We start from the raw sequence: 27352 nt of genomic DNA, 5'->3' as shown, positions 1-27352 counted from the left end.
CCCTTAGTACATTTTCCCCATGCAACTCTATTATAAATTAAAAGTAAATTTATATTTGTCGTATTTTTTAAAAAATTTTTTTTTTTTACTACTACTGATAACCTGTAAACTTTAATTTGGTTGATAAAAATAATCTTAATAATAATAACAACAACAATAATAATAATAATGATGGTAATAATAATACAATTAATAATAATAATAAATAAGAATAATCGTCATCATCATAAATACCCTAAGAAAACTAATATTTGCCCTGATAAACTACAGATGACTACAAATCTACAAAACACCCAGATTTAGCTGAATACAACAGTTTAATGACATACTTGAGTGGACTTGATTTAATTCCAACAAAAGACACACTTCAATCTCAATATAACTTGATTTTAATACAGTTGTTGAGTTGAGACTACAGCCAAACACTTCAAGGCTTCTAAAATTAATACAAAATGTAATAATAATAATAATAACAATAATAATAATAATAATAATAATAATAATAGAAAGAACCTGAATGATGAAAAAACAAAGAAAAAAACCCCACAATTTAATGACACAACTAATGGCAGCTTTAGTACATCTACTGACATTGCACACTAAGGCACCTTGTGACTTTAGAACATCATATTGAGGTAAACCCTGTCACATAGTATGAGAGGGTTACAGCAGAAGACCTAAATCAAGTCTTGCAAATAATGCAGCAGATCTTCAAGTCAGTTGCTACAAACGGTCTGTTTATGTGTGAAATTCAATGTGAGCAAATACAAGCTAAACATACAAAAAAAAAAAACAAACAACAAAAACCCAACAACTTCAAACGACTTCCCATACATAAATCATAGTGGTAAAGAACACACAAACACAAAACTTACTTATTTTGTCTTGAATAATTCTTAGACACATTTTTGCTGATCTATTTCTTTCATAGCAACACAGCTGGTATCCCTATGTTCCTGTCCAAAAGAGTTGATAGGACAGAATGAAAGAACACCAATTATTTGGATTTTCCGGTAATGACATCTGGGTACCAAGGTGTCACTCCTCTCTTGTGCTCTGTACCATGGAGTACTTCTTACAGGGGTTCTTAAGGCAGGCAGGAGGCCAGGTGATAGGCCAGTTGTATGAGCAGGGCACCGCAATTTGAACGTTCCTCTCCATGAAGTTGAACAGAGGATTCCACCAGGTGTTGGTGAGGTAGTTATTGGGCGAGCATTTAAGAGTCTGTTGACAAAAAGTAAAAAGTCATTCTTCAGTATAATAAAGTTCAGCAATACTGCTTTCATCCAAATAGATCTCAATCACATTTGTTTGTCACACACTGTAATAATTTTCTTTTTTACTTGACTTGTGTAACTTGTGTATCCAGGCATGATCCCATAAGACCTGATGATAAATAAAACATTTTTCATTTATTCTTGGAGGAAAAACTACTACTACTACTACTACTACTACTTCTTTTAGGGCTCCCCACAACAAATCACCTGCTTCCATCTGACCCTGTTCCCCTAATCATCTTTTTCTACCGGCACGTTCCACAGCCACATCCATAATGTGATGAAAAACCTCTGATCAAGAATATTGAGTCCAGTTCTGAAATCAGAGTGCTTTCTGCACATCAAGATTTTGAGTTATAGGAAGAAAAAAAAAAAAAAATTTTTCCAATAGTGCAACAACACACTTTAATGTGTATTCACAGTCTGAAGATAGTATGTTCTAAATCTAGGTCAAATTTACTTATAGACATGAACATCATGCTAACAAAGAGTAAATCAAAATAGCAGAGCCCATCAGCTTGGTTAAAAATTGTTCATGAACATTTCAGACACTTTCTCTCATGCTTGGTGGTAGTGACTGTTTCCCACTGTGAGAACCCACCATAATTGCCCATCATATGTGGGTTGAAGCCCAATAGTGCCTTGTTTTCATTTCAGAAATATCTGGATAAAATCATTCACTGTGATCATCACTTCCTTCACCCAAAGTAGGTGTAAAAGAAAATAAATAAATAAATAAATAAAAATAAATTAAAAAATCAAGGCGCAAGTGGAAGAAATTAATTCTTAGTGATGTTTTGAAAGTAATCCATTCATATATTTTTATCATGTCCTAGCTGGTCATAATGGATGGGGGGGTCTGTGTTTGCCCAGAAAATGATGCACCACTTTCCCAAATTAATCCCAAGCTGCTTTAGAGAGCTGAGCTTTGAGGTGAAAACAGGATAATCATTGAGGTCTCCAATTTGGGGGCGGGGGTTCAAATTTTTCTTTCAGGTGTTCAATGTCGTCTGAATTTTGATCACGGAATTTGCAAAACCAAAACACTGGTATGATGCATTGCCAGTGGATACATAGTATATCAACTTATGCATAAGTCAAAAACCTGATGTGCTTGAGAAATTCTGATTTCAGTTTTCTAATCAGCATACCCGTTTAGGGTCAGATTTTGGTCAAATCTGTTTTTTTTTCTTCCAGTAACAAAATCATTATTGAACATCTATAGTTTGGCCACTAGATGGAGTAATTTACCCAGTCCTACCACCCAGTCTGTCTTCCTGGGAACGATACCAGCAGAGGCCGAACACGTTCTAAAAATATTTAATACATACTTACAGTAAGTATATAAATATAAATAATACCTTTCCGGCAATGATATTTGGGTTGGCACTTCAGAGGGTAAAAAATATAGCCATGTATAACCAGGCAGGTAAAAACCCTACAAGCACATTCACTCAGGTGGCCATTTTTAACAAGGTATAATTATAGTGGAGCCTTTAGTTCAGAATGCTTTCATTTTCTCTCTTTTAGTCTAGCACAGGCACACAAACAGTCACCCTGTGTTCAAACCTGTAAGTTGGCCATGGTGTGGTACCACCAGAAGAGACGGGAGGTGATAAAATAGGCCACAACCACATCCACGCTGTAGTGCTCATGTGCCACCAAGATGCACACCACACCCACAGCACTCAGCAACCAGCATATCAGATGGTACCACCAGAATGACCTTGGCGAGTCTTGAGAGCAGGAAAAAAAGACAAGTGGAAACAGTTACAAAAAATTCTATTTGTGTTCTATTCAGAGTGTTTTTAATACACATTCAGCTGTTCACATATTCAACATTCAGCCAAACTGATCCATCCAGTGATGGTTATCATATCCTATTAGCCCTAGATAGATTAAACATGCAACCATTCAAGTGTTTGTGCTGATACTTACACTCCTTGATGAACAGGTAGGTGAGGGTCAGCATCACAGTGTGTCCGCTGTACAGAAAGTCTCCACACATGAGATGGGAGCCCGTTATGGACAAACCCCCACCTGAGATCAGCCGGAGAATTCGATGGATCTTTGCCTGAGAGTCTCCATGCAGCTGATAGAAAACAGATTTTGGACAAATAAATGAGGTGAAAATAAATAAACATGGATTCAGAAGGAGCATAATATAAAACTTGAAAGAGGATAAAGATGCATTTCAAGATGAGAAGACGGATGGAGAAAATAATAACCTTTAGACATGGTAATGTCTTGACTTGATTAGTGACCCCTTACAAGTACATACTATTTAAAAATCTGTGCAAATATTTCAGATTCTTGGGAATAAAGAGCTATAAAACTGTCCAACTTCTGATCCTTTTGCACTGCACAACCCTGAAAAGTAAAAATGTGTTTTGATCAAACACCTGATGCACCTCCATATTGTCAGTGTCCAGCGGCAATAAAAAAATAAGTCTGAATGGCTTTTTTTTATAGCTACTGCTCTTGCGTGGCAGTGCAAAATAAGCCCCAGAGGGAGGACAAGATAACACTGCTGAGCACTGGCATCTGATGCCTGCTCTGATAATAGAATCTACTCACTTTAGGAGCACAAGTCATGTGCATGCCAGGTACAGGCAGAGTGGTGATGTACATGGTGACACAGCGGTACAGGTACAGGGTCCCGATCAGAAAGAAGAACCGTCTGCATGCTATAGACCTGGAAATGGAAAATATCAGAGCAACAACTGGGTGAATTCAGAAATGCTTTACACAACTCAAATCTACAACAATCTGAGATTCTACTTGATAATTTAAGTGCTTGCAAAATTTAGGATTTGGTCTGGTGAGAAATTTGATTTCATGATGCTCTTGGTTAAAATAAAACAATTTCAGGAATTGCCACAAATAAACTTTAGGTTTTACTGTTCAGCAATCGTATAAGATCAACTGCACTGCAGAAAATAGACAAAATAGAAAAGAATAGGATAGGATAGGATAGGATAGGATAGGATAGGATAGGATAGGATAGGATAGGATAGGTTTTGGGCTATGTTAACTTCCTGAGACCCAGGAAATGTCAGCAAAGTACAAGCTTTTTTTGTTTTTTTATTAAATAAGTGCCTATATTGGAAACATCATGATGCAACAGTTTTTTCAGATGCAGTTTTTAAAATTTTTATGGAATGTCCTTAGTGGTGGAGAGTTTTTTCTTTTCTTTTTCTTGTATAAAGTTGTGAAACTCTTGTCCATAAATGTGGACAGAAAACCCATAGCTGGGTCTTAGGAGGTTAAATATACTACTTGGAAAAAATATGTTGTAACAAAGCTTCTTACTTGTATCTGAAGAAAAACAGCTGGATAAGCCATATTGACACCAGAACCATGCCATTGATCTCTGTGACTGTAAACGCCCACTTCACCCTGTCAATATAGTCAAAAAACTTGTCAGGAAGAGGTGGGCTGCTTTCTTTGGGTGGGACCCTCTCATGCACTACAGTGATGACAACCGTTGTCAGGACCAAGTTAAAGCCAGCGTAAAAGAAGGCGATTGCTGTTTTCCACCACTCCATGGGCAAACGGTTGAGCTTGGAGTCCGGCACAGAGATCTTTACATAGTCATTGTGCCTCCCCAAGCCTTTCCGAAACCCCCGCTTTGTATCGTCTGTGGACGGGGCGTGAACTGGACAGTTTTTACCACCGCTGGGCACCGCTGCACCCTCCATTCCTGGGTGATCAGCGGCAGAGGCTCTTGCATCCACAAGCTCCTGTGACGCCATTGGTGCCTGCACTGCCCATCCACAGGCCTACTCCTTTGGGCTGAAACTTTGGGCCTGTCAGAAGAAAAAACAAAAGCACAAGATTATAACTATCACAGCTAAGGTTTGTGCTGCCTTATGTATGTTCAAAATGTAAATATAGAGGCTATTTGTCCACAAACTAAATTACAATTAAAATAATTACCTCAAAATTAAAAAACCAATGAGGCATCTAAGGATCAAATTTTACACAGGGAGAGGGAAATCCATTTTCTATGAAGAAATGTCATTCTCTAAAAGTTATTTTAAAGGAAATACAGACAGGACAATGGCATCTGCTACATCTCTTGTCCAAGTAAAAATCTGTGAGCCCTTCCTTGTCCTATCCCTAACTGTGATGTCAATACAAAAGCATTAAACATTACTCAAATTAACAAAAATAACAGTACAAATATGGTACTCAACTAAAATCTGACTAAATTAAAGTGTTCTACAGAGCAAAACAACAAAATAATGATTAAATCTTAACTTATCAAATTTTACAAAAGTAATAAATAGCTCCAAAGATCTAACAGAATAACTTTGATTGTTCAGAAGGTGTAAACCCCTTTAATGACTTTTCATTTAAAAACAAAAAGTAAACAATTATTGCTTTGTTGCATTAGGATTTTCTGTGTGGCAACTGTGATGGGAAACAGGGAGGAGGTGAAGACTTGTTTTCTTTTGTTTACACTCTTCCATATCCAAGGGATTAGCAGAACAAGACCTGGAGCTTTTACTGGTAAATGTTTTCCTTTACTAGCTGAAATGTCCATTTTAGATCAAAAACACCACTCTGAGTCTGTGAGTTAACTGTGTGTGTTACATTTTCCCTTTCCCTAGACACTCAGCAGAGTCACAGACAGTCTTCCATTTGGACATCCAGTTAGTCTTTCATTTTTAGTCTTCTTAACGCTTTCTCTTACAATGTTTTTATGATCCTGTCTTCAGGGATATTCTGGTCAAACATTATTTGCTGCAACAGAGCCCTCGGTCATATAGCCATCATAGACATTCAAATATGTTTTTAAGACAGAATTAAGAAGAAAAAAAGGAAAAAAAAACACACAAGCCTTTTCAGTTAATGACTTGAGAGAGCACAATAGAAATGACCATTTTGATTCTTTCATGTCTAAAAGGCTTCTAGTGCCTGTAACAGCCCCATTAATGGATTTTTGCGTATTGCTATCAGCCCTGAAATGCATCACAATAAATGTCATTTGGGATCCATATAAAACGGTATGTTTACTTGGAAAGAAATCTGGCACAACAACAGAAGACAAGATTGAAATAGAGTATGATTGTATGCATGAGAGCTGCTGAAAGTATCAACTTCCACAGAATCAATTTTTGGGAAAATATAATCCCAGGGAGGAAGGCTAATAGTATAATGCCCTCGGAGAAACCCATAGCTGATTTACCCTCTGTTATGCAACTGATGGATGGCAACAAATATTATAGTGTAACAGAATTTAAGAAGTCATGACGTATACTGACCAAAACGGCAAACAAGATCAACAAGAGCAGATAAACAGTGTAAGCCAATTACAATGCCATGTTCCTTGTCAGTGAAAATGTAAACTTCCATCAAAATGTCATCTTTTTCTGATGAGGGCAGTAGGGCTGAGTCAGTCCTTTGACAAAATTGACTTTCAGAATGTTTTTATGGTCTTCTGAAAGTAAAGTGAATAGCAGCAATAAAACAATACACTGTAACATCTTCTGGATGGATGTAAGGTCTTGTGGATTGTTGTTGTAGTATTAGTGTGACATTGAAATGAAAAGGGGGTGGTCTACACTTTGTGCACTTTACATGGGAGGCCAGCTGACTGTCTCCATTAGGCTATTTTTCCACCGGGTCCCTCCTCCCCTGTGTACAGTGCTCACTGTTTTCCCACCAGCCGGTTCACCCCGCACACGAACAGGGATGGGTGGTAGTGGAAATTTGGAGGAAAAACTTATTCCACATGCTCACAGACCGTAATGGATAACTTGGCTGCCTCTACTCACCCAAGCTATTTCAAGAGAAGCCACCCAGTTACTGTGAAGGCTGTATTTTACTCCAGGGGAACCAGGGCTTTGACTCCATTTTGGGACATTCGTAATCACATACTACTATTGCCGTCCACTCATTTTCTTCTTTACATCATATGGACTGTCTTCATCAAAGCGAGAGATATAAATAAGCCCCATCAGACACAGCCCAACCCTCCAATAAATAGCAACACTATAGAGAGGAGTTCATGTAGTAAATCAGACTACTTCTATAGCGTTATCATATGTATTTTATAATTTCATTTTGGGTTTCAGTGTTGGTCTAAAAAAATTGGACCTATAGCTGAAGAAAATACTATAGGAATGCATTCAAATATGTACTTTTTCATTTCATTTTGAGTTTCAGTGTTGGTCTAAAATAATAGGACCTATAGCTGAAGAAAATACTACAAGAATGCATTGAAATATGTATTTTTTAATTTCATTTTGGGTTTTAGTGTTGGTCTAAACTAATTGGATCTATAAGTAAAGAAAATACTAAAAGAATGCATTCAAATATGTATTTTTTAAATTTCATTTTGGGTTTCAGCGTTCGTCTAAAAAAAAAAATTGGACCTATGAGTAAAGAAAATACAATAAGAATACATTCAAATATGTATTTTTTAATTTCATTTTGAGTTTCAGTGTTGGTCCAAAATAATTGGACCTATGAGTAAAGAAAATACTTTAAGAATGCATTCAAATATGTACTTTTTCATTTCATTTTGGGCTTCAATGTTGTTCTAAAATAATTGGACCAATAAGTAAAGAAAATACTATAAGAATGCATTCAAATATGTACTTTTTCATTTCATTTTGGGTTTCAGTGTTGCTCTAAAATAACTGGACCTATAAGTGTAGAAAATACTATAAGAATGTATTCAAATCTACTCCAAGTGAAAGTTTATTCTTTAGGCAATAAGTTACTGGCAATGTGTACTGAATTTCCCTCTAGATTAATAAAGTATCTATCTATCTATCTATCTATCTATCTATCTATCTATCTATCTATCTATCTATCTATCTATCTATCTATCTATCTATCTATCTATCTATCTATCTATCTATCTATCTATCTAACAAAAAGTCCTAGAACGCATTATTATGAAGCGAATGTGTTCAGTTTTAACTCTTAATACTGATTCATTAATATGTACAGTAAGTATCATTGTGCAAGCAGCAGTTAATCCGTAAGAAGGTAGTTCTTGAGAATCTTACATTGAAACTGACTGGATTAAATCTGAAACAAGTAGTTGTAAAGTTAGGAGTATACAGTACATGTAGCCAATACTATATACCCTTGAAATGAGTGAAGTAGTGATACAAAATGAAATACTTAAAAGGGTGTACTTTCATTACCTTCTACTGTTTTGCTTTAGTGGTAATGGAGTAATGAAAGAAAAGGTAGATTTTGTCGACTTGAATCCTCCTTCACCAATAAATAACTCATGACAAACATGCAAAAGTAGAATAAAACCTCACTTCGACCGCTGTGATGTTCATTTACTCTCAACATCTGTAAAACACTTGTTCACGGTCTAAAAGCTGTTTGTCAACTCACTCAAATAGGCTGTGTATTCTTTGCGGACAGAACAAATATATTGTGTTGTATTTTCTTAAACTAAAAACATCACATTTTATTTGGCATATGGCAAACTGGTCACACACACACACACACACACACTGTGGATGGAGCCCCTCCACATTTCTGGGAGCCTTAAAACCACATGTGGGGTGGATCCTGGCTGTAATGTCAGGTTCAAGACAGGATGGGATGGGACGCTCCCATATATTACAGGGCGGCAAATGGGATGTCACATGGGTTTTGTGTGGAACAGTCGGTTTTTGAAGTTTACTTTTGGGGTGTAGTGGCCCCACACACAGGGTTAAACTCCATGTGCCATATGAGGCTACTGGGTGGGGCAACAGGTCATTGCCAATCCTGTAATTAAGTCCCTCGTTTTCAATCAAAGCTACTGCAGTTTGGAGCTGACAGCAGAAACATAATAACGATCCAACTATACCAGACTCAGATTTTTGTTGATTTTCATATAAACGCAATCCCATTTGACACAGCTTGTCTTCTTTGCTGTTTACACCATGCAACAGTACTGTGGTAAATACGCTGTATATAACTGACGTCATTTACGTGCGGCTCCTCTTTAAAACCTCCGACCAAACTTTTTCCTGTAGATTTTTTATCTGATTTTACTATACATGTCTTAGAATGCACAGATTATGCTACAGAAGGAGACGAAAACAAAAAGCTTCCATTTTGTATTTTTGCACAAGCAGGATTGATTTAACAAAAGTTGGATGTCATCAGGAGGAGTATGAAACTGAATCTGGTTACATCAGATAGTGGCAGGTGAAATAAAACCCAACATACATAACATACATAGCAGACAGCCTAGTGATCCATGCATATTTCCAAGCACATGTTGCATCGTTCATAGCATCCTACCTGCCTCAGTCGGGCCTCCTGCTGTCTCTTCCTGTACTTGCACACTGACTCCCAGATGCTGCGTCCTGTTGGATCGCTGCTCACACTGGACTGCTATGTTTACACCACAGAGCTGCTGGCTTTTGAGGGAGCGCTCCTCCCCAAAACCCACATATTCTCCGCTTCATCCAGCCTCCATCTTTCATCATGTTCTAGCATCCCCTTTAATTCACAGAAACTATCCTATAATCAGCAAAGCATCGCCTTGTAACTACTCATTAAAAATAAAAAAAAAAGGTGTCATTTACTGAAATCATTATATTAAAACCGACTGAAGGACAGACTGGTGTGTTTATTATTTATTAGTTGAATAGTGGCAATTACATTCTGTTCAATTCGTTTGTAAAATATAAACATTAATTATAATAATATATCTAATAACTATATTTAGTCTCGTTCTGTGATTTTTCCCCCTGTTGTTGCTGTTTTATATATTTACAGCTATGTAAAAATATAATTATTAAATTTCATTAAATCCTTAAAGTATTTTAATGAAAATGGTGTGTTTTGGTATCAGTGCAGATCAGTTGAGTCATTTAACTCTGTAAATGTTACTCAAACCAAACTGACCTCAGATCGGTGTTTTCACGGCGGAAGTACGTCACGCCGTCCCCGGTGACGTGGCTGTCGGGGAAGCTCTTCCCGGTTGTCGTGCCAGACTCCGGGTTCCTCCATTCACTGGAGATACCTGTCCAAAAAAAAAAAAAAAAAAAAAAAAAAAAAAAAACCAAAAACCTAACAATACCTGTTCTGGTCCGGTAAGTAAAGAGCCTAGCGGTTAGTTGTTTTGTGTCGTTCAGCTGGGTTAGCCTTTTTGGTTGAGACGCTGCCTGCTACCGGACATGGAGACATACGGAAACTCTAATAAAAAACAGAAGCTGGGCAACGCCGCCGAGAGCTGGGTGAGTTTTTTTTTTTTTTTTGACGGTTTGTTAAGTTGTGTTCACATCGTCGACAGCCACGTCCCCACACCAGCACCTCCATTAACCTGCTGCTTACGAGCTAACGGTGTGACTAGCCAAACCGCTTAGCCATAGTGTTGTACAGTGAAGCTAACGGTTCATGTGAAGGCTAGCAGAGCCGGACTGTACAGTAGCTAGACTGGTATCTGCTAAAGCACCGAGTGGAAATGAATCACTGTTTATTCTGTGTCCTTAGAGCTGTGATAACACTAGGCTACGAATCAGCAAACACTGTTTACACAGTCTGATTTTCCTCTCTGTTGTCAGTCAACTTACATCTACATAGAGAAATACTTGGAATGATTTTTTTTATTTAAGTGAATTAAGTAACTGAACAAATATGTATTTAATTGGGTAAAAAAAAAATAGATTAAGTAAAGCTTTTATCATTGTTTGCTGTAACCGGTGCTGTAATAGTTATGCACACTGAACTGAAATAAAATGATTAGTACTTGGGGTGGTTTAAAGAAAATAGATTGTTTATGATATGTTATTTGTTTAATATTATTATCAAGTAAAACAACATTACATCTTTGAAGTATTTGTTTCTTATATGGCAGTAAACTGCATGTATTTTGGGTTTTCAAGGATTAAAAATTATATAACATGTAACGTAACATCTGTCGTCTTTTGTCACAGACAAAATTATTTATTGATAAAACATAAAGAGAATTAGGCTACAATCTGATCAGTTGATTTAACTTTTAGGGTCTATTGCCCAATGTATTTCAGACTTTAAGGGAAATTTGTGATCAGTTCATTTGAATCTCCAGTCTAACTTTTATCTATATTACCTGTGGCTATATGTACAAGAAGGTATACAATACTTATCCTTTACTAGGCTGAATTGACAGAAACTCTTAAATCACTTCAGGGGATGCAACGGGCAACTAATGTCACCTATCAAGCACATCATGTCAGCAGAAATAAACGTGGGCAGGTTGTGGGCACAAGAGGAGGATTCAGAGGATGCACTGTTTGGCTCACTGGTAAGTTTGCACAAATGTCAACAGTTTCTAAAAACATGTTCAGAATTTTTTCTGATGTAGCTTGAAGTTGCATAACCATTATTGCTTTCCTCTTGGGCAAGGTTTGTCTGGAGCGGGGAAGACCACAGTGAGTATGGCTTTGGAGGAGTACCTGGTATGTCATGGGATTCCCTGTTACACCCTGGATGGTGACAACATCCGGCAGGGGCTGAATAAGAACCTGGGCTTCAGCCCAGAAGACCGTGAAGAGAACATTAGACGCATTGCTGAGGTGGCCCGGCTTTTTGCTGATGCAGGGCTGGTCTGCATTGCCAGCTTCATCTCTCCCTACAGCAGGGTGAGTGGCTCTCCAAAGACAGTGTCAGCGGTTTAAACAAAAAAAAAAAAAACAGATGTGGAGACGAGGGATTTTCCTCCTGCTGTAGAGAAGTTGATTTGTGTTTTTTTGAATATAACCTTTATTTATTTGGTGCCGCATAACATGGCATAATTTCAGACTCCCTTATGCTTGAAGTTATTTATGTGTCTCATTTTGTTTTTTATTTCTTATCTGTCAGGATCGCCTCAATGCCAGGAAGATCCATGAAGCTGCCGGGCTGCCGTTTTTTGAGGTGTTTGTGGATGCTCCACTAGATGTATGTGAACAGAGAGATGTGAAGGGACTGTACAAGAGAGCCAGAGCAGGCGAAATAAGAGGTAGAGTATATTTAACACTGTTTCCATAGGTTCGTGTACATGGGGGCACATACTTTAAGTCTTTTCCTAATAGTTCTCAAGGAGTTGGGTCAAATAACTCCCTTCTGTGATTTAGCATCAAAAAGGTTTGATAGAGAAAATATTTAAGCAACTCAGTGTGCAGAAATGAGCAAGTTAAAAAGTGCATCATTTATTAAGTCTGGCTTCTGTTTGTAATGATCAATGCAATGTTTCAAATGTATTAAAGCCTTTAAAATAATAACAGTTTCTATAGTTATAATTTTTTTATGTTAAGGTTGAAAAATTAACAACAAAAACAAAATACAGAAACAGAGAGTAACATCGGTATTGGCATCACTTATACCATTTTAATCATTGTATCCCTAAAAACAAATCATTTCAACTAAAGTCACATTTTGTGTGACATAAACATTTCGTGGCTGTGATTCTGCTAAATTTTGACATCAGTTAATTGTGATATGGATGAAGATGTTATTTTTAACACTGGTGCAACCATTAGTTAATTGGGGGTTGTAAAAAATGCCAAAAATGATGGCTGTATTGCTGTGCTTAGTGTGTGGTATAGAAAATAGTGCACATTTGATGTATTGTGTTCTTTCTTTTTATCAGGCTTCACTGGGATTGACTCTGAGTATGAGAAGCCAGAGGCTCCTGAGCTGGTGCTGAAGACTGACTCCTGCAGTGTGAATGAGTGCATACAACAACTTGTTGATCTGCTTCAGGAGAGAGTGAGGGGAAACATTTTGTTTGAAACATGTTAAGATTATTTTTGTAATTTTAGTGGTTATGCTACTTTTATAGTGATTCGAAACAATGTGTGTTTGAGCTGTAAACTGAATTCTGTGACCTAATTGTTAGGAAATGTATCAATATTAGTGATATTATACATTAAAAAAATCTGCCTTTCTTAAGTGAAAATTACCCATTTCTTGTTTTGAAATAATCTTAAGCCAAAAAGAAACCAAGGTATTATATTGCTCTATTCTAAACCATGTAAATCGGTCAGAAAAAAAAAAGATGTCTGTTACCTTTTCATATGCTAGTTAGTTTAGTTCAGGTCAAACACTGAAACACCAAATTTATATAGTAATACAAGTTAAAATACAATACTGGCTGAGCAGTTCAGCTTCAAATATTGTCAGGCAAGTCTGTCAATGCCTTGTGATTCTTTGTGGATATTTTTAAATAACTATTGTTACACTTCAGCCTCTCATCACACCCATCTCAGCCCTTTGGTGACTTTGTGGCACTTTTTTTAAGTCATGCAATGGGAGGAGTTTTACTCAAAATGTGAAAGATCCTATACTTGAAGAAATCTTGTGAAAATACAGTAGTTGAGAAGACTCATGGAAGCTTGAAGTTTAGTGTTTATGCCACTAGGGGGCAGTGATGGCTCACATTTGTTTCTGTTTCCACACAGTGTCGGTACAGTAGTTCAAGTCTTCAACAAGGTCTTGTTATATGAAAAATGTAGATGATTTATTCATATGAATGTTATTGACATTTCTTTAATTTTCAGGATATAGTTCCTGTTGATGCTTCCTATGAAGTGAAAGAGCTGTACGTTCAGGAAAACAAATTGGACCTCGCGAAGGCTGATGCTGAGACTCTTCCTGCAGTGCAAATTGGAAAGGTGCCTATTGTGCTTATATGTGAATCACTGCTTCATTAAAAATAAATAATCACTGATATTCTTTGCTTGTTCTCGAGTTTATGTGGAGCACTATCACAGTCATTCATGTATTCTCTGATAGCTTCACATGTATTGTTTTAACATGAACGTAGTGTAAGTGACTGTGTATGATCTCCAGGTGGACATGCAGTGGGTGCAGGTCCTGGCTGAAGGATGGGCCACGCCTTTGAACGGGTTTATGAGAGAGAGAGAATATTTACAGTGTCTTCATTTTGACTGTCTGCTTGATGGTAAGATCTTTGAAATTGTTTCTATTTGGGAAAAACAACTAAAAAACATTGCAAATCCTATCTTTACTATGTTTTACAAAAGCTAAATCAGCAAGCATTGTGAAGTGACTGTGGAGGCGTTTCAACAGTGACAGATTTTTGTCACATTATACTTAAATTTAGACTTTGTAGATGACTTTATTTTTCTACAGATTAAGCACTTTGAACACTAAGATGTACCAACAGTGATTTATGACATTCTAGTTTATCCATAGGGTTCACTCAACATTTTCAAGTGTTTACTGACGTCATTTAAACCTCAAATCTTTTTCAGTTCTCTCTAATATAGTTTTTTTTCCACTTCACTCCCAATAACATTTTTATAGTTTGTTTAAATGATGCATTAAATTAAATTGACCGTTGCTCCCTGCATGTCCCTTGCAAATTGCAGTACACATTATGTACTGTTGGGTGTACTTGTAGGCTGAATAAGTAGACTGTGTGATCGCATTGCTGGTCAACACTTTTGACAGGACTGTATAATCAGGAGCAAAGCTGATTTAAATTGAGGTTTTCAATAATAAAAATGTTTTATATTTTGTTGGTGACACAATAGATCCCCAGGGATCAGGATTCAATATCTTATTGGGTGTAGAAGAACTTTGTGTAATTACAGCAATTTTCATTGTATAGTTTGAAATTCCAAGAAAAAGTCAATTTGATTTTATTACTCATATATTACTAAGCCCATTTGTGTGTTTTGGTGCCAAATACTTTGGTACACATGACAAAAAAACCCCCAAAACCTAAAGGTTAACTAAACACAGGCTATATTTCTTTTTCTGATTCTGACAGGCCTAGATTATATCTGTTGTCCTCAATGAATAATAAACCATTGGATTCTTGGGTGGAAAATCACAGATGATTCATGTTCAGTGGTCAAGAAGACAACTAACTTTAGAAAGCTAAGGGGCTGGACAGAGACAGAATTATATATAGATGTGAAATATCTTCATTCCGTTTTCCTGAGGGAAAGGAACACAGAGGAAGAGGCTCCTGTATTGATTGATACCATACACCACCATTTATCCATTTTCACTTCCTTCCAGGATTTTAACAATGAAGGAATAATATCACAGTGAACAAGCCCGTTGGTCTAACTATAGCAGTAAAAGTGGTTAGGAATTGCACTATAATCAAATATTTAGCAAAAATAAACAGGAATCCAAGTTAAGCTTGTGCCTCCTTCACTTGGACATTAGTTGTGTGTGTTTTATTGAAACCAGCTGTGGGCTGTACACTGTGACAGAGGGGACCATGAGAGGGTCCAGAGGGAGGTGGGGGAAGTATTTGATCTGACGTGATGTGAAAAGCGTGCCCATCAAACTGGACGGCAAAATGAGCCCGTCGACAGAAGGCTGTCGCTACACATCTCAAATCAGAAATGAGGAAAGGTCGAGCTCCAGCTTCACTTAAGAACGGATTTTTCTCATTTAGCTTCTTAAATTGCTGCCTTGGAGATCCAGCATAGTCTGTGGTTAAGTTGAATATTTTTTAAAGCCTAAGAGGGTACAAAGTGGACATTTGACTAGAATACTTGAGCTGATGTGCTCTATACGTTTAACTTTATTATTCCTTTTGTAGTATATTAGGTCTCACTATCCTCTTATTTGTACTGTGTTCATTTATTATGTTTTATCTGGGTTATTTTGACTATTGTGTAAACTACAAAGTCAATTAAATCTAGATGTACATCTTCAAAGCTATAAAACCCAAAGACAATCACTGATAAGTATGTAAAACAAAAAATAAGCAAATTGTCATATTTCTGTTGTTCTAGGTGGTGTCATCAACCTGTCTGTGCCTGTGGTTCTGCCAATATCTACTGCTGACAAAGAGCGCTTGGATGGTGTGACCGCCATGGCTTTGGTTTACGAGGGCAGACGAGTGGCTATACTTCGTAATCCTGAGTTTTACGAACACCGCAAAGAGGAGCGCTGCGCTCGGCAGTGGGGCACCACCTGTAAGGACCACCCCTACATCAAGGTCAGTCAGTGTCCGTGACACGGTCCCCACATTAAAATTCTTAAATATGATTTAGAGAGGTCCTCGGAATTAATTACATTATGTTTTTGTGGAAAACATATTTAAAAGGAAACAACAAAACAAAATCAACATGAGACCAAAAACAAGTAATGCAAACTGGTACAGGGAGCATGCTAAATGGTATGTCATCTAAATCCTTCTCATCAAATACTACCCACTTCTGAAGGAAATAAGTTAAAATTGTGCAATGAACACAAGCTTCAGAATGTTGTTGCAGTGAACAAATTTAACAAAAAACCCTAATCCTTTTGCAATAAAATGCTCAAATTACAAATGTAACAACACTTGTATAGGAAGTCAGAATAAAAGTAAATGCCTGCCATCACCCAATATAGTTCTTTATTCTTATCTTCACTGAAGTTCAACCTCAGTATGGCCCACTTTGCACTAATAGTGTTAATTTCTGCAGCTCCAGTTTGGATATACATTAAAAGTGGAATCTCCCTGGACTTCAAATACAGACATTGCATTAATAATGGTCTTAAACAGTTTGTAAAAGTCTTAGAGGGAACTTGTTAAACCTGCAGAGACTCAGCTGTGATGATGTTCAGGGCTAATATTTTGTCCATGATATAGAAAAGGCTCTCAGCCTTGGTGAAAATACTGAGCAGCATCTGCAGAGCTCCAGACAGTCTGTCTGAGTGTGCTGTGTGATAAACACTCTGCATGTGAAAGCAAACCGCCTCCCTGGATTCAACACTGATATAACACAGATCCGAGCTGGCCTTTTCACATTGCTTATGGAAAGACTGAATAGGTGGGGGGAGTGGATCTTTTCTCGCTCTGTCAGGACGCCCAGTGTAATCACTTGATCTTTTTGGTCCACCCTCATTTTGCAGGTGTTATATTTGGATGCTGAGTCTCTCGCTCAGCCTCCACCAAATGTGTTTGAGATTGTACTGTGGTGGAGTCCTTGCCAGCTTCCACCTTTCCGCTCAGCCAAGCCCTCTCCAAATATACCCGGGAATTGTTTCCATCTGTCTGCTATCGAACTGCTTTTGGGGCTCAGGTAGACTCAGTGGCGAGATAACGTCCTGAAATGATCCTGCACACCCCACAGGAAGCAGCATCAGCTTGTACTTGCAAAACAGCGGCTTTAGCTAATTTAAAACTCTATTGTTTATAGGCTTACTGCAGTGGGTTGGACATGCAAAAGTATGAGACAAAACAAAGAGTCTCTCTATCTAGAGCTCTCAACTCCCTGGGCTCAAACTTAAACCTCACTGGCTCATTTTAAAGCCCTTTGCTAAAAATGCACTGACTGGAATAAGATTGCCATTAACTTAGGACAACAGCTGTCTCATCATTTCAGTACAATTTGGCAGTAATTTTTAAAGTTTTCTCACCATGTTTATGATCAAATCAGACCTAACTCTTTGTTTAAAATGCATTAGAGTCTCTCTAACTCCTCAACACCTGATGCTGGAGTGCTGGCTTTAAACACATGCTGAGTACTTTGTATTTCCACGACTGTCATTCTTTATCCACTCTAACCTGTCATAGCTTAGCATGTGTGTTCAGCTTGCTGTGATTAAGGTGTCACTCATTAAAGACTGTGTGTATGTATACATAAGTGTATGTTTAACTCCCCTTTCCGGAGCCAGTCTGTCAACACACCTCTGAGCTGGTAGCTACAGCTTTTTTATTCCCTCTCTTTCCAACCAGAAATGACCTGCTTCGCGTTATACATAGTTAATCCACTTTTTCCTGTTTACCTGTCTGTCAGTCAGACAGGAGCCCCCTTCATCGGAAACTATGGTGTAGCGGCGGTTTATTTGGTTAAGGCCCTTTCACATGTGAAGTCGAAGGGCACATGCCCTGCAACAGAGCACATGTGTACATGAAGGCCTGCTTCTTTGAATATCCATGCAACGCTTTGTATTTTCCATTCACTTATGTTAGGAAAATAAATTGCAACTTGTCTGTGCTGTTGATCTCTCCAAAGAATGAGTCTGTTAAGCATCTTTCATGACTCGTCTTGGTCCAGCAGTAGACAGGATGGATTAATTGGACCGTGGAAAACAAATCGCAACATGATCCTGAAACTCCTGAAAACTTTTAACAACAGGAGCCAAGAGGTTATTGATCATATCACATCTTAACTTCTACAGTTGAGAACTTTCTGATAGGGGAAATTCTGATAGATCTGCCAGATCAAATTGAAAACAGTGTGTCTGGAAAGTATGGTTAACAAAGATCTTTGAATTCCTCTCAATTAAATAAGTGACATCGGTAGATTAAATGGTTTTTTTTTTTTTCAATCCACATCAGGTTTTTGCTGTTCTTGTGCAGTTCAGGTTTCATTTGTGGCCTTTATTTGTAGTTCTTTCCATTTTAGTCCTGGAGCTTCTATTTTGCACAGCCTGTAGAGAATTGTCACTTTGTATCATATTAACATCACACAGGTTAGGCTTTTCAGTAACTCTAGCTAATGTCTCATAAATACCACCATAGGCAGACTACGCATATTGCCTGAAAAATATCAGTCTTCACCTGTATCTTGACCACATCTGTGACATTGTTAAATGAATCTCATGAGAGGAAAACGCACCCAAGTGATCATGAGCTCATCTCCAGGTTTTCTTGTGAAATACAGACTTTGTAAGTTATATTTAGAGAGTAGCCATGGCCAAATGCAGAAGAGAAGTCACACTAGACTTTTGCAGACTGTTTAATGACACATAGAGGCTTTGATTTACGCCGGTGTGTCCCCGCAGCAACTGGGTAATAACCGGGGAGTTTTATTAGAGCTCACATTGGCTGGGGTCCAGCACAGTGAAGGTTTTATGGACCACAGAGTCTTAGGTCTGGATTATGTTTGAGTTGCATTCACTGTCATGACCATTGTGGCTCCTTTTTCAGATGGTGATGGAAAGTGGGGACTGGCTTGTCGGTGGAGACCTGCAGGTCCTGGACAGGATCTACTGGAACGACGGGCTTGACCAATACCGGCTGACACCTACTGAGCTCAAACAGAAGTTTAAAGAAATGAACGCAGGTATGGGGCCAAACTATGTTGGTCCTTTTACTGCCAGAACTAATACACTGATGACATGTTGAACCAAAGAATTTTAGAGAGACAGTAAAGTCATAATATTTATAAACTCCTATCCTCCCTTTTTCTTTAAAAGGAGAGAACACACTGTCATCTCTCAGACTTAGAGCAGTTAGAGGCACAGTAGGGAAATCACCAGGACCTGGACCATTTTCCTTCTGTTCAGGACCGTTATGATATTTGAGCTCTGATTCAATGAATCAATGAATACCCATGACTTAATAACCGTGATAGGGGCCACCAACCAACTGAAGGGCAGACTATACAGAATAAACTTTTCTTCACCTAAATGGGATTTTTGTTAAGTTTTTCTCTGCATTATAGCATTTAGTTATTTTATAGTATAATATTTACTATAAGTGCCTTAAGAGGATTTTTTGCTGTAAACAGGATGGGGAGTGCAGGATCAAAAAACTAAATAAAAATAATACTAAGTGTTAAATTGAAGTATTCCTGGTTGTCAAGTGTATGCCACAAGAATGAATTACTTTAACTAAAGACAGTTATAGAACCCCTGAAAACAAATGCAAAGGTTTACTACCATTCATGTAAAATAGATGAAAAATCTGGTCACATAGGGTCTTCAACTGAGTATTTATTGCCTACAATTTACATTCTTTGTTGTTTGTTCAGCAATTTGTGATTTGAGTGAGTGCTGAAAACAGAGGAGGCGCCTGTTAAAGATAAATTTATTCCGTTGCCTCCTTAACTAAAGGATTTTGGGAATTTCATCTAACAATTGCAATAAGTTTCACTGCAGTACAATATAACTTAATGCTGGTCTCCATATCACTGTGGCCTGTGGCTGTGCTCTGCTGTCTGCTCTGTGTCTGGAGCTCAGCTGAGTTTCATTTCGTTTCCTGCTGGTACAAAGACAAAGCAGTTGAATTTGGATTGCTGGTATCTTCATCCTGGTGGTCTGTCCAGTGATGAAGAGTACGAACAGAGTGTAATTCTGTCCGTACTGTTTGTAGATCCAGAGGCTTGCCAGTTAGCTGCTTAATCATTGTTGGCTACTTTGCAACCTTTTGTTTTTCGACAAATGGTTTTTGTCCAAGTTCAACAAATCTTTCCTCTCCTGTCTTTGTTCAGATGCCATTTTTGCCTTCCAGCTCCGTAACCCTGTGCACAATGGCCACGCTCTTCTGATGCAGGACACCCACAAGCGTCTTATTGAGAGAGGATACCGCCGGCCTGTGCTGCTGCTCCACCCACTGGGAGGCTGGACCAAAGATGATGATGTGCCCCTGCAGTGGCGAATGAAGCAGCATGCTGCTGTACTGGAGGAGGGCGTGCTCAACCCAGAGTCCACCATTGTGGCTATCTTTCCCTCACCCATGATGTATGCTGGGCCAACTGAGGTAAAGATGAGCAAGACTGCTGTGTTCAGTCACATATGTGAGATTTAGTTAAAACAGGAAGCATATTTTCTTCAAAACTAACTACAAAAAATATGGCTGCAGCATTGAATAATGACAACAGACAGGGAGGAGGAGGAGGACTGCCATAAATTTGGTGTCTGCAGAGTTTTGAGAGTGAAAAATGGCAGGAAAGGGGTTTAACAAGTGTCTTGAGGCACTCTGTTTAGTGTTAGCATGCCATGCAGAAACCTCTCCGTGTGACTGAGCGTAGCTGTGTAGCTGGGAATCTTTTAATCATTCACTTACGATAATGGGAAAGCTATGGCGTACATTATTGAGAGCAGATTGGAGGCTGGTGGATATGAATTGAATCAGTTTGTAAAACTGAATGGGAGTTTTAGGAAGCCTCTCTTTTGTTACTCCTTAATAAAAGTGAACTTTGGTCTTCCTCTCAATCAGAGTGTCTGCAGCCTTTGTTCATCTCTGAGGGAGTGTCTTTGAACAACACAGTCAAGGCTCAACCACAGCCTAAATTTAATCTAAAGATGCAAACTCCATGGGCAAGAATATTTATTTGGCACCAGCAGTGTTAGTAACTTTCAAGATGCGGTTTAGAGTTTTGGCAGTTTTTGATAATGGGAAACAAAAAGATGTGTAGAGCTTATATTGATTTTATTGTTCAATTTGTATGGCAGCAGATGTTTGAGACTGGATGGTTGTACTTGTGTAGAGGTGGTTTTGGTCTACTGATTTTACTCTGTAGGGCTTTTGGACTGGCTCTTACGGTTACAACTGATGCTATTAGGCAATGAGTGATAGCTCTTGTTTTTAACAGACCTAAACAAAATCTGCCCTTCTGCATAATTTTTGAATATTTTTTAAGCATTTGGCAATGGCTTGAATAAATATTAAACAGATCTGCTGATTGATGAACTAAACACCATACACATTCTTTTAATTGTGCACTAAACAAAATGCTGTCCTTAAAGTTACAGCAGCACCACCATTTCACCGAGTTACCATCATAAGGTGATTCCTTATGAAATCACTCGCTTAGACAGTTTTTCTGGCAGGTTTTTTTTTTTTTTTTTTTGGCTCTTTATGAGCTTGTCAGATAGCTGTAATTTTTTATTTGACATATTTTCCCTCACAAAGTTGTTCATATACTGCTGTAGAGTGGATATGCACTTGTTTTCAGTCATTACATTTTTATTTTGTATTTTTTAATTTTCTTTTTTGATGGCAAAACATGTTTCACAAATTCCCACTGTTCCAAGTTAAATAACGTAATGTTTTTAGTGCTTATTCACTTCAAAGAATCTTTTAAGGAAGATGTAAATGTTGCGTGCCTTGCAATATTAATGCTCCAAATAATGCGCCTTCTGTAAAATATACTAGTAATTGACTCATTTAAAATTAATTTTAGGGGAAGATTAGCCGTCACACTTATTTATTTATGTATTTCTTTAATAAAAAACTATTTAATTCCTGTGAATAGCTGAGCGCATAACAAATTAGGATCATTCACAACATGAGATCATCAGATCACTCACCCTCAATGCTCATATTTTAAATGTTTGTGTACTATGTTGAATGAATAATATTTTGTCTAGATTAATCATACACATTTTGGCACAAAAATATTCTTATGAATACGCTGTGTTCAACAGAAAAGAAAGATTCAGTTTTTCTCTTGTTTCTGATCTGCAAATATGTCTGCAAATATGTATATATAAACATTTTTAACATTGCCATAGAAATAAAATACTCCAGAAATTCACACATACTTTGTTTTTCTCTGCTTTGTTATGTAATTGACTGCAGGTTCAGTGGCATTGCAGGGCTCGCATGGTGGCTGGTGCCAACTTCTACATTGTGGGTCGTGACCCTGCAGGCATGCCCCACCCTGACACAGGGAAGGACCTGTACGAGCCCACTCATGGAGCCAAGGTCCTCACCATGGCACCGGGCCTCATCACCCTGGAGATAGTGCCCTTCAAGGTAGCTGCTTATAACAAGGTCAAAAGAGCCATGGACTTCTATGATCCCAAAAAGTAAGTACCCATGACTCGATTGAGTAGTGCTTTTCTAAAACGTCTGAATGTAAATCCAATATCACCAGGTGTTTTATTCCACAGTCTTAATTAAAATAGAGCTCCGCTGCTGACTCACACTTCAGGAAATACCTCAAATTCTCAACATAGTTCAGAAGAAAACTTCACATTTGGGCCAGTTTGTCCCAACAACCTGAATAGAAATTACATTCTCTAAATTAATTAGTTATTAAGCTTTCATCTATGATGTGCCCCCCATTTCTTCAATCTAAGGGAACATGGCAGGCCAAAAATAATGGGAATTATTTCTTAAACAGTTAAAAGGTTTTGCAGATCACTAAGAGCTTTGAAGTTTTTCAGAAATTACAGAGAGCTGACATTAATTAAAGTTTGTATATGGGCACCGCACAAGATGACTAACAACAATCATGCAATCTCACTGCCTCTCTCCGGATTTGATGCAGCCTCCGCCATCAGGTTACGCAACCGTAGCTCTGTCTGGCGAGGAATGTTAAAACTAAATCTGGCTGGGCTAATCAAAAGATTTGCTTTGTTTTCCATGATGCATATTTATGATGTTGAGTCCAAAGCAATTTGTGGAATGGGAACATCTAGTACTTGTACGAAGGGAGGTCAAAGTGTTACTAAAAATGGCACATTTTAAAATATTATCAACATTTAATTTTAGTCTCTCTTTGGTTTTGAACTGTGACCGCCCAGTGAGTAGTTTTACTGCTCTGATGGAAATACTTGGCAAACATTTTCTGAGTATTTTCTGGTTCACCTTCAGATAAAGGAAATGGGTTTATTATTAAAAATAATAATAATAATAATAAATAAAAATTAACCACCATCTACTGCTCTGCTATTATGGGATAAGTGAAAAAAGATGGCAACTGAGATTTTTTTTTTAGTGAAGGGGCATTAAAATAGCACATTCTTGAAGTTTGTTCAAGTCATTATAAAAGGATCTGACTGCCTTATAGTAAGCATATGTATAAACACATCACTAAGCCCTGCTTTTTACAGGAAAACCCCACATTTACAGTATTTTTCTTATAAAAATCTCGCTATTGTTTTGTATGACCAGTATTTCAAGGCTACAGCTTGAGAACAAATGCAAGAGGATTACTAGTTTCCCAAAAGCTGCAGTCATCACTCAGGCTTACGGCATTCCTTTCCCTCATGCACGCTGACAGGGGCCTTTGCCAAATTTCAGGAGGAATATGGATGCTTAGCCTAATCACCAGCAATACCCTCAAGTCTTTTCCTCAAGTGTAATGGCTCGCATCACAGCAAGCTGTTTCTAATTTGACACTGTATAAAAATGCTCTCTGAAGAATTTGCCCAGAGCTCCTTTACCTCACGCCACGAGTAACTGCTGGGTCTTCTTCAGCATTTCCAGTGGCACCGAGCCGCAACATTTGCTCTGTCATGTGATAGCAATTTGAAACTGTACTCCACAAGTAGCAGAATATTGACAAGCAGAATGTGAGCTCAGTTTGGTCTGATAGGCCAAAGTTTCTTGACAGTAATTTATAGATGGGGCTGATGAAGACATGATGAACTTCTGCCAGTTCTCTGCTCAGCGCTGTTCAGATACGAGCACTGTACTTCATAGAAACTATTTTCCAAACCAAGTGAACTCAAGGTGCCGTGAGATGCTGTCAGTCACAGACGGTGAAGGGAAACACAGCCAAGAGTCCTTACAAAAGTGTGGACAACTCCTTAGTCCAATAACTGGAAAAGATGGGATGATGTTTGATTTTTCCAGAATTGCAGTACTTGATTTGAAGTGTGAAGCAGCCATGTTTTTTCCGTATTAAGAGGTGACCGACAGTTTGATGGTAGAGTTGTTTACCTGGGGTATCTGCCTGCACAAAGTCCTCCTTAAAATAATTATTCCGACTTTCAGCAATTGTGACAGGTGTCAGATTTAGAGATTGGTAATGTTAAGTTTACGTTATCCTTTCACTCAAAAACAGAATCAGTGAGTTCAGAGTCCTCAATGATTGTCAGTAGTGCAATAGTGGATAAAAGTTTAGACACCCTTAACATTTTACTCAAATATTATCATGAAATATTTGCATAAAAAATCTTTTTTTGTGTGTTTCAAAAGGCGCGGTCATATCAGACACAACCAGATGAAAATGATTTTTTTTGTTAAGAAGAAAACATAAAACTAAATTCTTGACAGTTTCAACATGTCATGGCCTGGATGTGTTTCATTATCTTGCTGAAACATCCAGTTTTGACCTCGTCGGATCAGAGCATGTGCAGAAGGATCAAGTGGGTTTGGAGAATGGAACAATAAGAGTGATTCTTAATGCAATATACAGTCGCGGAAAAAATTATTAGACCATGAAAAGTCATCAAAAACAATGGTTATGCTATGAAGTAGTAACTCCCGTGTGTATCATGTGACTAAAACAGACAGCAAAGAAAACATGGAATGCCTAAAAGCACTGTTTGTCAGTACAATGCCATAGATGTTGATGTAAGAACTGAAGCGATTTTGGTTATCAAGAAAACATGGAAAATGGCTAATATAAGCTCTTAAATTAAACTCTTATGAGCTGTTTTTGTTGTTATCATTATATCTGTCCAAACAAATGTACCTTTAGTTGCACCAGGTATTAAAATGAACAAGAAATTGAAGAAAACAAGGGTGGTCTAATAATTTCCACAACTGTATCACAGATGCATGGGGTGTCCAAAAACTTTTTTCCACCACTGTATATACGGAAAGTAACCGAGAGGCAAGTAAGTTTGCAAGCATCTTAACAAAATCCAACTCATGAAATTAATGAATACATTCCTAAACTATTGCCAGAAATGGTCAGCATATAAAATTCAGAGTCTGGTAAGAGAAAAATTCCCACGCAACAATGAACCCAACATCTGATTGTAAACCATGATGGCTGTTGTTGGCACGTTTTGTCAGCGCTGTTGATAAGCATCTTTAATCAAAACCTTTTTCCCCTCTTTTTTTTTTTATTTTTCTTTATTGTAGCCATCAGGATTATGATTTCATCTCGGGCACACGCATGCGCAAGATGGCCCGAGAGGGAGAAAATCCTCCTGACGGATTCATGGCACCAAAGGCCTGGGCGGTGTTGAAGGAATACTATAAGTCACTGGAGAAGGCCTAAAGGTCAAACAACAGGTGGAAAAAGAATGAATCAAAAACAAAACAAAAATAACGGGAACACGATGGCTTTTAGTGATGTGTAAAACAGTGAATGTGGGGACCACTCTGCTACTATCAAAAACCATACCTCTGTCTGTATCATATACACTTTTACACTCTGATATCAGTCACAAATCTTTGTCTTAACACATCCAACACTGTGTTTTATCTATGTACTTTATTTAACTGATGGTGAAACAGTTGTAGGAGTCAGTATATCAAATAGACCTTTTTGCAAGAATGAAAATAAAACCTCTTTAATGTAGATGTTTTCAGACTAACTTTATAACTATATAATGCCATGACTGGTTACATACGCCAACATTTCAAGGTCAGAACTCTTACTGGTTTGTATGTGCTGTACTGTTGAGCAGTACTTTGTGGGAATGGGCATTTGTGTTTGTGTTGTCAGAATTTTTGGAGTTACTAGATTACACTTAACTCATAACCGAAGCCCAAAAAAATCACATCAAACTGTATATTCGCAAGTAGCAGTGGTATTTGCTGAAAATTTGATGTACAACAGTATTTGATGTAGAAGTCGAGTGCCTTGGTCTTTCTCAAATTCCTGTCTGCAGAAAAGGGAATTCACATGATGTCTTGTTTGAATTAGGACACAGACACACACACCTGCTTCTTGTCTTATTGTTACACTGAAACTGTCCAGTAGTTTAAGACACGATCTGCAAACCAGATCAGCATTGAAACAGAGCCCGAGAGACCTTTTTATGGGATATGCAACTGTAACCTTCCTAAACTTCTAGGGAAAAATACCTGTTTGTGTCTTTTTTTTGTCATGTGATCTATTTATTCTGTTCTCCTTATTGTGTTATGCATGTAGTTTTGGTGCAGTCTGGGTCTTTTGTTACAGTTTCATCGGTTTAATTTTTTCCCTCTTTGGTTGCTAATATTTTCCATGTGGTAATTCATTTTTAGGAGTTGGCCTGTATAATCAGATGGTTGATGGTTACCATCAAGGGATCAGATTTGTAATCTTCCTTGTCCAATAAACCATTTTTAGCAAAAAAAAAGAACAATTTGTTTACTTTTCCTCCCTCTAATCTTCAGGTTTATTGCACACAGTTGAACATTCTTCTGCAGCAGCACATCAAAGAGTCTTACATAAAGCATATTTTCATACATTTTTATTTGTGCTTATTTTAGATGTCATCACTGAATTTCATGTAGTTAAGAAACATCGCATACATTGATGAGATGTCATCAGCTTTTAGGTGCTTGTGATCTCACTGTGGTACAAGTTTACGCTCTGACATCTCAATAGCTTTAAATCTCTCTGTCTTTGTGACTAACTTGTCTGAAGTGCATTTTGTAATTCTGCCTGAACAGTGCAATCTTCCAAATTAAATTTCTTAGACTTCTTAGGCCTGTGCCTGTTGGGACTTTGGTGATGTCCCAGTTGGTCAATCAG

General features: G+C 37.8%; 2 protein-coding genes across 2 annotated transcripts; one reads left to right on the top strand and one right to left on the bottom strand.

The window, feature by feature from the left end:
• Positions 1-411: 411 nt before the first annotated feature.
• Positions 412-9657, bottom strand: sgms2a (sphingomyelin synthase 2a). The gene is made up of 6 exons (XM_030143844.1): positions 9549-9657; positions 4590-5086; positions 3855-3972; positions 3216-3369; positions 2847-3013; positions 412-1224 (listed from the first exon to the last, which is right to left on the bottom strand). Exons 2-6 carry the CDS (start codon positions 5030-5032, stop codon positions 1039-1041), a joined length of 1068 nt encoding a protein of 355 aa, XP_029999704.1. The 5' UTR covers positions 5033-5086; positions 9549-9657; the 3' UTR covers positions 412-1038.
• Positions 9658-10300: 643 nt separating this feature from the next.
• papss1 (3'-phosphoadenosine 5'-phosphosulfate synthase 1) lies at positions 10301-26387 on the top strand. Its single transcript, XM_030143813.1, has 12 exons — positions 10301-10489; positions 11424-11538; positions 11640-11875; positions 12096-12234; positions 12865-12983; positions 13775-13888; positions 14067-14178; positions 15998-16203; positions 19126-19261; positions 20411-20679; positions 22504-22733; positions 25747-26387. Exons 1-12 carry the CDS (start codon positions 10430-10432, stop codon positions 25883-25885), a joined length of 1875 nt encoding a protein of 624 aa, XP_029999673.1. The 5' UTR covers positions 10301-10429; the 3' UTR covers positions 25886-26387.
• Positions 26388-27352: the final 965 nt, after the last annotated feature.

Source organism: Sphaeramia orbicularis, chromosome 1 (assembly GCF_902148855.1).
Source record: "Sphaeramia orbicularis chromosome 1, fSphaOr1.1, whole genome shotgun sequence".
Lineage (NCBI taxonomy): Eukaryota > Metazoa > Chordata > Actinopteri > Kurtiformes > Apogonidae > Sphaeramia > Sphaeramia orbicularis.
This window is presented reverse-complemented; position numbering and strand designations above follow the sequence as displayed.

What these genes read in the sequence shown, in the direction of transcription:
- sgms2a (XM_030143844.1), bottom strand. Translation starts at nt 5,032, where the DNA reads ATGGCGTCACAGGAGCTTGTGGATGCAAGAGCCTCTGCCGCTGATCAC. An exon ending in CTACCTGTTCATCAAGGAGT is followed by an intron (nt 3,014 to 3,215) that starts GTAAGTATCAGC and finishes CCTGCTCTCAAG; the next exon opens with ACTCGCCAAGGTCATTCTGG. An exon ending in ACACCATGGCCAACTTACAG is followed by an intron (nt 1,225 to 2,846) that starts GTTTGAACACAG and finishes TTTTGTCAACAG; the next exon opens with ACTCTTAAATGCTCGCCCAA.
- papss1 (XM_030143813.1), top strand. Translation starts at nt 10,430, where the DNA reads ATGGAGACATACGGAAACTCTAATAAAAAACAGAAGCTGGGCAACGCC. An exon ending in CTGCAGTGCAAATTGGAAAG is followed by an intron (nt 13,889 to 14,066) that starts GTGCCTATTGTG and finishes TATGATCTCCAG; the next exon opens with GTGGACATGCAGTGGGTGCA. An exon ending in GTTTAAAGAAATGAACGCAG is followed by an intron (nt 19,262 to 20,410) that starts GTATGGGGCCAA and finishes GTCTTTGTTCAG; the next exon opens with ATGCCATTTTTGCCTTCCAG.